At 44.9% G+C, this 13,660-nt stretch overlaps 1 protein-coding gene across 1 annotated transcript in view; it reads left to right on the top strand.

Moving 5' to 3' along the window:
- LOC126298900 (putative Dol-P-Glc:Glc(2)Man(9)GlcNAc(2)-PP-Dol alpha-1,2-glucosyltransferase) overlaps positions 1–13,660 on the top strand; it is a 98,928-nt gene that overhangs the window by 28,367 nt on the left and 56,901 nt on the right. Inside the window, exon 3 of the mRNA XM_049990438.1 lies at positions 5,531–5,729. Within this exon, the coding sequence (XP_049846395.1) occupies positions 5,531–5,729 (199 nt within the window). The remainder of the gene's footprint in view (positions 1–5,530; positions 5,730–13,660) is intronic.

Genomic DNA, 13,660 nt, shown 5'->3' with positions numbered 1-13,660 from the left:
CATAATGGTACCTTGTTACTAGAAACTGAGAGCGCCTTTCAGGCACAAAAACTGCTTCGGGCCACACTCCTGTACACGTTCCCTGTCCGGGTGGAGGCTCACCGCACTTTGCGGATTGACTGACGAGGAGATTCAGTCTTTCCTCGCTGAGCAGGGCGTGACGGCTGTCTATAGGGTCACGAAAAAGGTCAACAATGACCTTGTACCGACCCGGACACTTTTCTTGACCTTTGATAGTGTTCAGCTGCCGTCGCGCATCAAGGCGGGCTACGAGGTTATTTCTGTTCGTCCCTGTGTCCCGACACCTACGCGCTGCTACCAGTGTCAGCGTTTTAATCGCACTCGCCATTCTTGTTCCAATGCGGCTACATGTGTGACTTGTGGCAGGGGTGCCCATGAGGGTGACTGTCCATCTCTGTCTCCTCGTTGTGTGAACTGTCGTGGTGACCATGCAGCGTCCTCCCGCGACTGTCCCGTCTACAAGGAAGAACGCTGTATCCAAGAAATTTGGGTCAAAGATAAAGTCTCCACCTCGGCTGCTCGCAAGCTATTCGCTAGTAGGAAGCCCATGTTGCTCCCAGCGGGGAAGTTCAGTACTGTCCTCGCCTCTCTTCGGACTACCAGGGAGGTGGCCACGCAGACATGCGATCTGACCTTCAGCACTACGGTCGTCCGTTCGGCCAGTGCTAAGATCGCTCGGTCGACGTCTCCTCTTCCTCCCGTCGCCCCTCCGACACAAGCACCTTTATCAGCTTCTGCCAGGACGAAGACCCAGAAGTCAGAAGCACGGGCCTTCAAGAAAGAACCGTCTCGTGCAGATCTTCTACGTACCTCGAATCCTCAGCCATCGACCAATCCTTCCACAAAACGACCTTCCAAGAAGGCTCATAGGAAGCACAGTTCTCCTTCCCCGCCACGGCGCATTTCTCTTGCTGCGCCCCCCCCCCCCCCCCCCCCCCCCCCCCAGCGGTTGTCGCCCCAGGCCGTCATCCGTTTCGCCTGGCCGCACCGCTGGTAGCTGAACATCTGGCAGTTCACCATCGGAGGAAGCTCCCCCTCCCGGCCATCTTCACAAGATGGCCGATGAACCTATAGAACTAATGGACAATGACTGTCCGCCTCCTGCTAGCGGCGGCAGTGCTCGCTCGAAGCCGGGCCCTCAGCGGCCTTCTAGATGACCCCTTCTTGCATCTTCTTCTCACGATGGCACTTATTCACTGGAATATTCGCAGCATTCGTTCCAACCGAGAGGACTTGAAATTACTGCTCCGCTCGCACCGTCCGCTCGGCGTAGCCCTCCAGGAAACGAAGCTACGCCCATGCGATCAAATTGCCTTGGCACACTACACCTCTGAGCGTTTTGAGTTACCCCCTGTGGCAGGTATTCCGGCTCATGGAGGGGTTATGTTGCTGGTCCGGGATGATATCTACTATGATCCCATCACATTGCACACCGGCCTGCAGGTAGTTGCCGTCCGCATCACTCTCCCCAATTTTACATTTTCCATCTGTACTGTTTACACTCCATCGTTACCAGGGCAGACATGCTGCAAATTATTGCTCAGCTCCCTGCACCATTTTTGTTAACTGGAGTCTTCAATGCTCACCATCCTCTTTGGGGCTCTCCAGCATCCTGTCCGAGGGGCTCCCTGTTAGTAGATGTTTTCAAGCAGCTCAATCTTGTCTGCCTCAATACTGGTGCCCCTACTTTCCTTTCAGACACCTCTCACACCTATTCCCATTTAGACCTCTCTGTATGTACTACCCAACTTGCACGCCGGTTTGAGTGGTATGCGCTTTCTGATACATATTCGAGCGACCACTTCCCGTGTGTTATCCATCTCCTGCATCATACCCCCTCTCCGTGCTTAACTAGTTGGAACATCTCCAAAGCAGACTGGGCGACCTTTCAGGATCAAACCTTCACAAGCTGCGATAGTCAGGCCGCACACCTCACGGAAGTCATTCTCACTGCTGCTGAATATTCCATCCCTCACACTACTTCTTCTCCACGCTGCGTACCGGTCCCCTGGTGGACCGCAGCATGTTGAGACGCCTTACGTGCTCGTTGACGTGCTTTACGCACCTTTAAATGCCACCCTACAGTGGCGAATTGTATCAATTATAAACGATTACGTGCGCAGTGTCATCGTATTTTTAAAGAAAGCAAGAAAGCCAACTGGGCTGCTTTCACAAGCATATTCAACAGTTTTACTCCTTCTTCTGTTGTCTGGGGTAGCCTGCGCTGGCTATCTGGCACTAAGGTCCACTCACCAGTTTCTGGCTTGACGGTCGCGAATGACGTCCTTGTGGCCCCTGAGGATGTCTCCAATGCCTTCGGCTGCTTTTTCGCAGAGGTTTCAAGCTCCACTCATTACCCCCCTGCCTTCCTCCCCCGAAAACAGGCAGAGGAAGCTCGGCCACCTAATTTCCACTCCTCGAATGCTGAAAACTACAATGCCCCATTCACGATGCGGGAACTCGAAAATGCATTTGCCCGGTCACGGTCCTCCGCTCCAGGGCCTGATTCCATTCATATTCAGATGCTGAAGAACCTTTCTCCTGCAGGTAAAGGTTTCCTCCTTCGTACTTACAATCGCATCTGGACTGAGGGACACGTTCCCGCAAGTCTATTGTTGTACCGATTCCTAAGCCAGGGAAGGACAAGCACTTGCCTTCCAGTTATCGACCCATCTTGTTTACCAGCTGTGTCTGTAAGGTGATGGAGCGATTGGTTTACTCTCGTTCAGTTTGGCTGTTCGAATCTCGACGCCTACTTACCAATGTACAATGTGGATTTCGTAGGCGCCGCTCTGCTGTTGACCATCTGGTTACCTTGTCGACCTTCATTATGAATAACTTCTTGCGGAAGCGCCCGACCGCGTTTGTGTTCTTTGATTTGGAGAAAGGCTTAAGACACCTGTTGGAGGGCGGGCATTCTCCACACCATGCATACATGGGGCTTTCGCGGTCGCCTCCCTCTTTTTATTCGTTCCTTTTTCATGGATCGACAGTTCAGGGTATGTGTGTGTTCTGTCCTGTCAGACACCTTTCGCCAGGAAAATGGGGTGCCACAGGGCTCCGTTTTGAGCGTCGCTCTCTTCGCCATAGAGATCAATCCAATAATGGATTGCCTCCCAGATGATGTATCAGGCTCCCTTTTCGTGGACGATTTTACCATCTATTGCAGCGCGCAGAGTACATGTTTCCTGGAGCGCTGTCTTCTGCGTTCTCTTGACCGTCTTTACTCTTGGAGTGTCGCCAATGGCTTCCGTTTTTCTGCCGAGAAAACGGTCTGTATTAACCTCTGGCGCTACAAAGAGTTTCTCCCACCGTCCTTACGACTCGGCCCCGTTGCTCTCCCATTCGTGGAGAGAACAAAATTTTTAGGTCTTACATTTGACAGGAAACTTAGTTGGTCTCCACATGTGTCATATTTGGCTGTCCGTTGTACCTGTTCTCTAAATGTCCTCCGTGTTCTCAGTGGCACGTCATGGGGAGCGGATCGAACTGTCCTACTTCACCTATATCGGTCGATCGTCCATTCCAAGCTGGATTATGGGTGCTTTGTATACGCCTCTGCACGGCCGTCCATATTACGTCGCCTCAACTCCATACAACATCGGGGTTTACGGCTTGCGATCGGAGCGTTTTATACTAGTCCCATCGAGAGTCTTCATGCTGAAGCCGGTGAATTGCCACTCACCTATCGGCGCGATATACTGCTTTGTCGTTACGCCTGTCGGCTTCTGTCAATGCCCGACCACCCATCGTATCGTTCCTTTTTTGACGACACTCTTGACCGTCAATACGGGTTGTATGTCTCTGCCCTGCTACCCCCTGGAGTTCGCTTTTGTCACCTCCTTCAACACCTTGATTTTTCACTCCCTGCAACCTTTAGAGTGGGCGAGAGCCACACGCCACCTTGGCTCCAGGCTCAGGTTCGCGTTCACCTTGACCTCCGCTCGCTCCCAAAGGAGGTTACCCCCGGTTCAGTATACCACTCCTGTTTTGTCGAACTTCGTTCAAAGTTCATTAATATGACCTTCATTTATACAGGTGGCTCTAAGACCAATGACGGGGTCGGGTGTTCTTTTATTGTCGGGGCACAAAGTTTCAAATACCGCCTACATGGCCATTGTTCGGTCTTCACAGCTGAGCTCTTTGCCCTCTACCATTCTGTTCTTTACGTCTGCCGCCACCGACATTCTGCTTATGTCATATGCTCAGATTCTCTGAGCGCCATCCAGAGCCTCAGTCATCCGTATCCGGTTCACCGTTTCGTGCACCGGATCCAACGCTCTCTTCAGCAGCTGGTGGACGACGGGTCTCCAGTTAGCTTTATGTGGGTTCCTAGCCATGTCGGTATCCCTGGGAACGAAGCTGCAGATGCCGCGGCCAAGGCTGCGGTCTTCCAGTCTTGGACGGTTTCTTGTTGTGTCCCTTCATCAGATTGTAGCACGGTCATTTGTCGGCACATTTTATTGCTGTGGCATGCCAATTGGGCTGCACTTAGGGACAACAAGCTTCGGGCCTTGAAACATCTTCCCGTAGTTTGGACGTCGTCCTCACGTCCTTCTCGGCGGGAGGAGGTCGTTTTGGCCCGGCTACGAATTGGACACTGCCAGTTCAGCCATCGCCATCTGCTGACGGCAGGGCCGGCACCGTTCTGTCCATGTGGGCAATTGCTGACGGTCTGCCACATTTTAACGTCCTGTCCGGATTTTACTACGCTGCGTCTTGATCTTGGCCTGCCGTGTTCTCTGGATGCCATTTTAGCGGATGACCCAGGAGCTGCTGCTCGCGTTCTTCGTTTTATCAACTTGACACACCTGTCTAAGGACGTTTGATTATGCTGTAGTGTTGTCCCTTTTAGTTGCTGTTTTAACCTTGTGCCTTGCGGTACATTCCTAAATTAGTCAGGGCGCTAATGACCAACTCCATGAAAATTTTGGTGAGATCTGTGACTGACACGCTGAGCACTTCCATGAAGATATCAAGGTGATTGAAGGACAGTATTAGGGCTACTGGTATGCCAGTATGATGATTGAGTACTGTTGTTCACATTGAGATGGAAAACTGGCAATTCACTATAGAAAACTCTGTTTTATGTGCTTTTAGGATATGAGAGATAGGGAATACAAGCCAATGGGCATTTAATTGCTTTGCGGTACAGAAGTTTTTGTTTTTAGCCTTCCATAAAACATGTTAGTATTGAAAAATGAAAGCACTTTTTGTTAGTTACATGTTTTTCTGGTCTCTGGTTTATTTTTAAAGTCCTACTAGGAATAAACTTGTTGTAGTAGCTGGCAAGGTCAGATATGTATTCAGTGGCCTAACAAAAAGAATAATGAAAAATATTACTGTGGACCTATGTAATCTTTTGTAATGTAGTTATTTCATTGTTTTGCACCTAAATAAAATGTACATCTAAAGCTTAATATCACATCTCAGGTGGCCCTCCTGATCTAATGTGAATAGTATGCTTGTGATAAATGCTTGTGGCTGTTTATTTGTTTTTCTTTTTCAGGGGAGGTGGTGTGATGGCAGGAAATGTTTGGCAGATGAGTGCAAATGGAGGGATCTTGCCACAGCTTTGAATATGTCCCTGTTTCCTGTTCTCTACTACTTTGCGTTCTTTTACTACACTGAACAGTTATCAACTTTTACTGTATTACTGACATATTCATTGTCTCTTGCTGAATATACCAAAGAATCTGCCATAATGGGTAAGTTTTATTTCTGAATAATGGCTTTACATGTCTGTCAAATGCCTTACCAATGTTGATTGTTGTTGTCACCTACCTGCTAGTAATGTCAGTATATATCAGAAAATCTTTCTGTAAATAGTGTATTATGAAATACATGGTAGTGTTTCACCTTCACTTAAAATCATCAGAGTTCTTGAAGTGAAGATAAGTTTTCATTATAAAACATACCCTTGGGTTCCAAACACAGTTAAGTGGCGAATTATGGATGTTTTGCAATTTGACCATGATGTTTCAAGGAAAGGTAACACTTGCAAATGCACATGCCCAAGAAATCGTACAGTGTTTAGCCCTGAAAAGCTGTTTCAACTGTTCAGTCATAAATGTGATAATGTGGAGTAGAAATTTGCATTTATTCCAGGAAGAAAGGAAATAAGGCAAAAAGTCTGCAATTGCTGTTAAAAGGATGACACACTTGTTGGCATGTTTCCATGGAGGTAAATGTTTACCAGTTTAATTAAATATGCATTGGGGCTGCAATTTTTATGATTGATCTTAGCAGGATTAGTGAATTCTTAAGGGGTTCAATTAACACTACAATCTGGATGCCAGGCATTTACTACAAGCCAATTGAGTCTTACTGCGTTGTGCATAGAATACCGAAAGAAGAAACTTTAGGAAAGTAATATGGAAATTTGTGGGATCGTGCAATAAAATATTAATACTGTCAAGTAACTTACTCGGCCATTTTCATTGCCAATTTAGATCTTAAGGCAAAAAATTCCACCAGAAATGCTCTGCCTTCAAAAATTTCCATTTGTATGTACTACATCCTTCTGGTATTGGGAAAGTTCCTTCTAGATTGATCAGGTTCCCTTCAAGTCTTTATTTTTTAGCAGTGCTGTTGGTGCATTTGTTCAGCCATACTGCCCTCATTGTCTAGATACTGGCATTTGTGGCTCTCCAGCATACTGCTTACATTTCAGTGGCGCATACTGTGAAGAAGAAGAAGAAGAAGAAGAAGAAGAAGAAGAAGAAGCCATCTGTTTTGATGCAGTCCACTTTGACATAGTGAGCTACCTACCTTTCACATGATTTTCCATTGTGGGCTGAATCATACACAGTTCCCAAACCAGTGAATGGGATTGTCTCACAAACAAATAGAAACACCTGCATATTAACTCACGTCCGTTAAGGCCAAAGAGTCAGGAGGTGCTCTGACACCTGGTCTTCTCACGTTATTGTTCTAGATGATGGTGCAGTAAGGCCAGCACTAGCACTTGTAGTGAAATTGTTGTTGAATCAAGCCCATTCTGATAGTGTACACAAGTTGCATTTGACAAAGCTAAAATGGATATTTATTGTATAGCTCTAATACAACATTGCCAAAGGTGAAAATTTATGCAAAATTTATTTTCTGAAATGTTTGGATGAGTTGGAAATCTCTATCAAGTCAAACTTGAGTCTGACTGTGAAGTTACCTGGAAGCAATTAAGCAGCCTATGTGAGCTCCAGTTAATCATTGGATGCCTTACAGCCCTTCCCTCCCCCCCACACCACCACCCCCACCCTTCCCCAATACCACCATAGTATTTGTAGAGTCATTCAAAGAAAGTTACTACTCAGTAGCACAAAAATACCCAGATCGTGCAGTGTCAGTTGGAGCTGTCATTAACCTACAGAGTAGAGACTGGGTCACCTATGGATTCATTGCAGATGCTACAGTCTTGCGAAGTAGTTCTGAACCCATTTTCCCAAAATTGTCATAAGCGGCTAGTTTGACAAGCCAAACACAATAAACATATTGTAGACCTTGTAGCTGCAAACAAGCTTGACCTTCTTGACAGTGTCAGAGACCAGTATTTGTGATGTCATTGTAGTGACAGTGGTTACTAAGGTTTAAAAAATCCATCAAGAATGCTAGGAGAGTATTTTTAGTGGAAAAAGGATAGGTAAGCAGTTGTTGGATCCTACTTAGACAATGAATGGACATCATTTAGTTCAAATACAGGGTGTTTCAAAAATGACCGGTATATTTGAAACGGCAATACAAACTAAACGAGCAGCAATAGAAATAGACCGTTTGTTGCAATATGCTTGGGACAACAGTACATTTTCAGGCAGACAAACTTTCGAAATTACAGTAGTTACAATTGTCAACAACAGATGGCGCTGCGGTCTGGGAAACTCTATAGTACAATATTTTCCGCATATCCACCATGCATAGCAATAATATGGGGTAGTCTCTGAATGAAATTACCCGAAACCTTTGACGATGTGTCTGGCAGAATGCCTTCACATGCAGATGAGATGTACTGCTTCAGCTGTTCAATTGTTTCTGGATTCTGGCGGTACACCTGGTCTTTAAAGTGTCCCCACAGAAAGAAGTCACAGGGGTTCATGTCTGGCGAATAGGGAGGCCAATCCACGCCGCCTCCTGTATGTTTCGGATAGCCCAAAGCAATCACACGATCATCGAAATATTCATTCAGGAAATTAAAGACGTCGGCCGTGCAATGTGGCTGTTCACCATCTTGCATAAACCACGAGGTGGTCGCAGTGTCGTCTAAGGCAGTTTGTACCGCCACAAATTCACGAAGAATGTCCAGATAGTGTGATGCAGTAATCGTTTCAGATCTGAAAAATGGGCCAATGATTCCTTTGGAAGAAATGGCGGCCCAGACCAGTACTTTTTGAGGATGCAGGGACGATGGGACTGCAACATGGGGCTTTTCGGTTCCCCATATGTGCCAGTTCTGTTTATTGACGAAGCCGTCCAGGTAAAAATAAGCTTCGTCAGTAAACCAAATGCTGCCCACATGCATATTGCCATCATCAATCCTGTGCACTATATCGTTAGCGAATGTGTCTCGTGCAGCAATGGTAGCGGCGCTGAGGGGTTGCCGCGTTTGAATTTTGTATGGATAGAGGTATAAACTCTGGCGCATGATACGATATGTGGACGTTGGCATCATTTGGACCGCAGCTGCAACACGGCGAACGGAAACCCGAGGCCGCTGTTGGATCACCTGCTGCACTAGCTGCGCGTTGGCCTCTGTGGTTGCCATACGCGGTCGCCCTACCTTTCCAGCACGTTCATCCGTCACGTTCCCAGTCCGTTGAAATTTTTCAAACAGATCCTTTATTGTATCGCTTTTCGGTCCTTTGGTTACATTAAACCTCCGTTGAAAACTTCGTCTTGTTGCAACAACACTGTGTTCTAGGCGGTGGAATTCCAACACCAGAAAAATCCTCTGTTCTAAGGAATAAACCATGTTGTCCACAGCACACTTGCACGTTGTGAACAGCACACGCTTACAACAGAAAGACGACGTACAGAATGGCGCACCCACAGACTGCGTTGTCTTCTATATCTTTCACATCACTTGCAGCGCTATTTGTTGTTGAAAATTGTAGCTACTGTAATTTCGAAAGTTTGTCCGCCTGAAAATGTACTGTTGTCCCAAGCATATTGCAACAAACGGTGTATTTCTATCGCTGCTCGTTTAGTTTGTATTGCCGTTTCAAATATACCGGTCATTTTTGAAACACCCTGTATAACTTACATTGATGCGGCATTGTCATAACCTTGAGGCCTGCACAACATAATGTCCAGCCTATTGTTTTCTAACTACTGTTGAATATTATTTGACATATCCTCTGCAGTGTTTCCCATTTATTTTGCATATGTATGGGTCCTGGAACTTTAAATTGCCTCTTATTTACTGAACATGTTACAACCTTGTTTGAGATTTGATTAAAAATTGTCTGGTTCTGGGGGCCTCCAAATTTCAAGGTTCATGAGATTTTGGAGGCCTTCCAGGACGAGAGGCCTGGGACAGGCCGCTCCCACTTAGTCTGCCACTGGTCTGCAAGACATTGTTTTTGGTGGAAATTCAAGTTTTGGAAGACATTGCTGCTACATGTTTCATTCCTAAATCATAGGAAAAAAAATTGTTTAGTATGAGCCAAACAATATGCTAACATCATCAGCAACGTCTCTGATGATGATCAGTGTTTTTCCAGAACCAGTTTCTTTACTTCATGCTCATTGTTGTCAGTAATTGATGTGGTAGGGCATCCAAGGCAGTTGTCGTCTTGAAGATCTTCTCAACCCTCTTTGAAAAGTTCATATGACTGGTAATCTCTAGCCTTACTCATAGTAGAAATGACAAAAGCCACAGTAAACATTTCAAATGCAATGCTGCACTTTATTCCATTTAAATATCTGATACAGCTGGAAATGCAAACATACATCATGAACATTTTTGCCAAGAAGAGAAAAAGAATTTTGAAAATCAGATCTATAAAGCTCATGAAATGAAAAACTTTTTGTTAATTGTTGATCACACCTCGTAATAGTGGGGTGCTGCTTGACACGGTCACCGGTGCTTAAATATTAAGGTATAACATTGAAAAACGATACGAAACAAAGTGAGCATGGAAAGTCGGTTGTAGAAGACAAATTGTCGACTTCGGCTTATTGGGGAGGAAATGTAGCTCATCTGTGAAGGAGACTGCTTATAGAACACTATTGAAACCCATTCTGGAGTACTTCTCAGGTGTCTGAGGTCCCCACCAGGCCAAGTTATAGCAAGACATCGAGGAAATTCACAGGCATGCTGCTAAATTTGATACTGGTAGGTTCAATCAGCACACAAGTATTATGGAAATGGTATGGCAGCGCAAATGGGAATCATTGGAGGGATGACAATGATCTTATTGCGAAATTGAGAAAATTTGGGGAATAGGCATTTGCAGAGTGATTCTACTGCCACCAATGTATGTTTTGCATAATGAGTGTGAAGAGAAGACAAGGGAACTTCAGTCTTGTGTGTTCAGAGTGGATTTATCTGTGTGTCAGTATTTAACCCATCTGTACAGTTCTCTCTTAAAATTTTAGGATTTTATAAATTCTTTCATACTCTTATTGCAGCAGTAAATAGTTAAACAAATTTTCAGTTACGTATAGTGACAATGTTTAACAACAGAGCTAAATTTTCACTGTACCTACTATTCTCAGTAAAGAATCCTTATTGAATTACCACATCAGGAAACTATTTTTGAGTTATCATATCAATGGAAGATTGTGTCAAGAGTTCCATATGGCTTATTTGTGGAATTCTAGAGAAGCTTTGTCAAGCAAGTACAAGATAAATAGGCTGGTAGTTGGAAGAGAGAACCACTTGAGGGTAAGCAATTCACAAGCATTTTTGAATCCTCTTGAAAACAGTCACACTGTGAGAAGATATCCGACTTACAGCATGAAAAAAAGTAAAAAGAACCAGTGGTATTGTTGTAAACATTGTGAGTGCAGGCTTTTTGTGTCCTGCGATTGCAGAACGAGAAGAATTTCCAAGGTTGTAGTACAGTATAAATGCTATAGGAAAGTTCTGGTGGAATGTAAATACTTTTGGACTAAAGGAGACCACTTACTGAAAAGCAGAAGCAGTGTCAACAGGCACACACAAAACAAATAAAATTTGTTGTCATTCAAAGTCATATTATTCTTCAAGCTGGAGTAAACCACAGGCACATGCACCTGCCCCCTACAGGATACTTGCTGGACGATCAGTGCCACTGCCGCATTTCAGCCATTGAGCTAGGTGGTGATGGAGGTGATGTCGAGAGGGGTGGGTAGAGGTTGGGAGAAAGGGACTGGATGCAGGGGGGGGGGGGGGGGATTGGTGTAGGTGGGTGGCAGTTCAGAGGGAGGCAGCTGGGAATTTGGGAGTAAAGGGTGTCAGTTACATGGGCTAGTCTTTTCACCTTCATAATCCTCTACCTGCCCCACGCAGCACTTTCCCCACTATAACCTAGTCTACATGCCAAAATGCAGCACTGGCAGTACTTATCCAGCTGGCACCATTTGGGGTGTAGGCATTTATAGGCATGTGTGTATGGATGCATGTGCATGGTTTTGTAATTAACCTTGAAGAAATGTAGTGTAGCATAATAGTTGAAATCAGAAAAGTAATATTTATTATTTCTTTTGACTTGATTTTACTCGGCTCAGAAATGGTCACTGCAAAATGCTGTATGTTCCAGAGGATTGTACTGTAAAGGCTGATTCATACTAGGCTTTTAATGTAGTTAAGGGGTGAGTAATTTAGTAGCTCTTCTAAATGAGGAAATGGTATGTGGGCAGCTGTGTGCTGATATATCTTTAAATTGGTGGGAAACTATCGATTGTTGCATAGTAAGCACTGCAGGGAGATTCTGGCAGTCATGGCAAATCAACCAATACATATTGTGGCAAAGATTATCATGGAGGAGGCCAATAAAGAGATTAAACATTTATAGAAGCAAAAATAGCCACAAAAGTGGAATGTTTGAAGAGATTTCTGTGGGGTGTCAAATGTGCTGCTTAAAGAACCTACAGTTGAAGACTCAGAACAAAACTTTTCCAGCTTCAGTGGTTCATAGGTGTCGCATCAGATAATGTTATGGAAGCTGCACAATATTTTAATGATACAGCTGCTCATCATCTTCAGGTGCTTACTAAGGGTTGCTGCACTGGCTCGCCAGCATTAATTCTGACTTGCTAGAAAAATGCAGGCACCAAGGAGTGAGGCTATAAAGTCATCATAGACGAATATAGAGACATCCAGTGACCCCAGCTGGAGAAACAGGGCACACAGTTGAAATCCCGTGTGTCTATTAATCAGGTCATTACCTATATGTATTTTGACTGCTTTTTAATCATGGAGTCCCAGTATGGGGAAGTGGTCAAAAGGCTCTTTGTCTCTCCGTAATTCATTTGTGTCCCATGTCAAGACAGTGTTCAGACACAGCAGACTTTCATGGCTGACCCAATCTGGTGTGACATTTATGTTCAATGCATCTATCCTCAACAATGTGACATGTGTGGCCAATGTAAGTTTTCCCACACTGGCACAGTATTTTATATATCCCCAGTCTCTTTAGACCTCGATTGTCTTTGACAGAACCCAGCATATATTGCACTGATCACAAATTTTATTTGCCAGTCCTTATTTCCCAATCTTACTGGTCCATGTACCAATCTTGAAAGACATGTCACCAACATACGGTAGAAAAACCATCAGAGCAAAAATGGCTAAGCTCTGCTGATAAGCTCTCTGCACCTGAGAGCTCTAGCTCTGATAGATAGCCCGTAATATGCCACAGCATTTAAATGGATGATGGCAGCTCATAGCTTATACATATAGGTCAGTGTGTGTTGAGTTATGGAACACACTATGATCCGAGAAACCGTTGTCTTTTCTGTTTACCAAGACATCTAAGAATGGGAGACATCCATTTTTCTCCACTTTCATGATGAAGCAAATGCTCGGGTGGGGTTTGTTATGGTGTTCCAGAAATGTAGGGAGTGTTGTTGCTCCATTCGACACAACTACAAAGGTGTTGTCCACATATCTCCAGAAACATTTATGTTCAAACACTGCTGACTGAAGTGCTTTTTCCCTGAAGTCTTTCATAAGAAAGGTTAGCTATTATGGGATGGAGAGCTTTCCTTTCTTCATTGTTGATGCTCTGCTTGGGTACGGGCATCTTCCTTAAGAGAAGACACAGAAATAGAGATTTTACTTGCTGATATTCTACTGATCTTTTGCCTGCAACATCTTACTTTCCAAAATGACGGATTTACTGCTGGACTGCTTATCGTCTCCAGAAGGATCCAACTGACGCACTGCAGTGGAAGATGTCTGCTCAGCTCAAAGCTAGACAGTTTGCTGAACATATTGAAAAAAAGCATAACAACACAAGTGCCAGTCTCACCACAACTTCATGGGTTGCCTAGATCTGTAAGGAAGAGGTTCCACTTCACCCCATTGTGAGCAATATAGGAGCCCCAACATATTACCTAGCAAAGCATCTGGCTTCACTTCTGAGCCCTTCGGTAGGAAAATGTGAACATCATTCGAAACTCAGAGGATTTTGTACAGCAACTGAGCACATTGTCCTGAATG

Source organism: Schistocerca gregaria, chromosome X (assembly GCF_023897955.1).
Source record: "Schistocerca gregaria isolate iqSchGreg1 chromosome X, iqSchGreg1.2, whole genome shotgun sequence".
In the NCBI taxonomy this organism is placed as follows: Eukaryota; Metazoa; Arthropoda; class Insecta; order Orthoptera; family Acrididae; genus Schistocerca; species Schistocerca gregaria.
The sequence above is the reverse complement of the archived record's forward strand: the minus strand, read 5'-3'. Positions and strand labels throughout refer to the sequence as shown.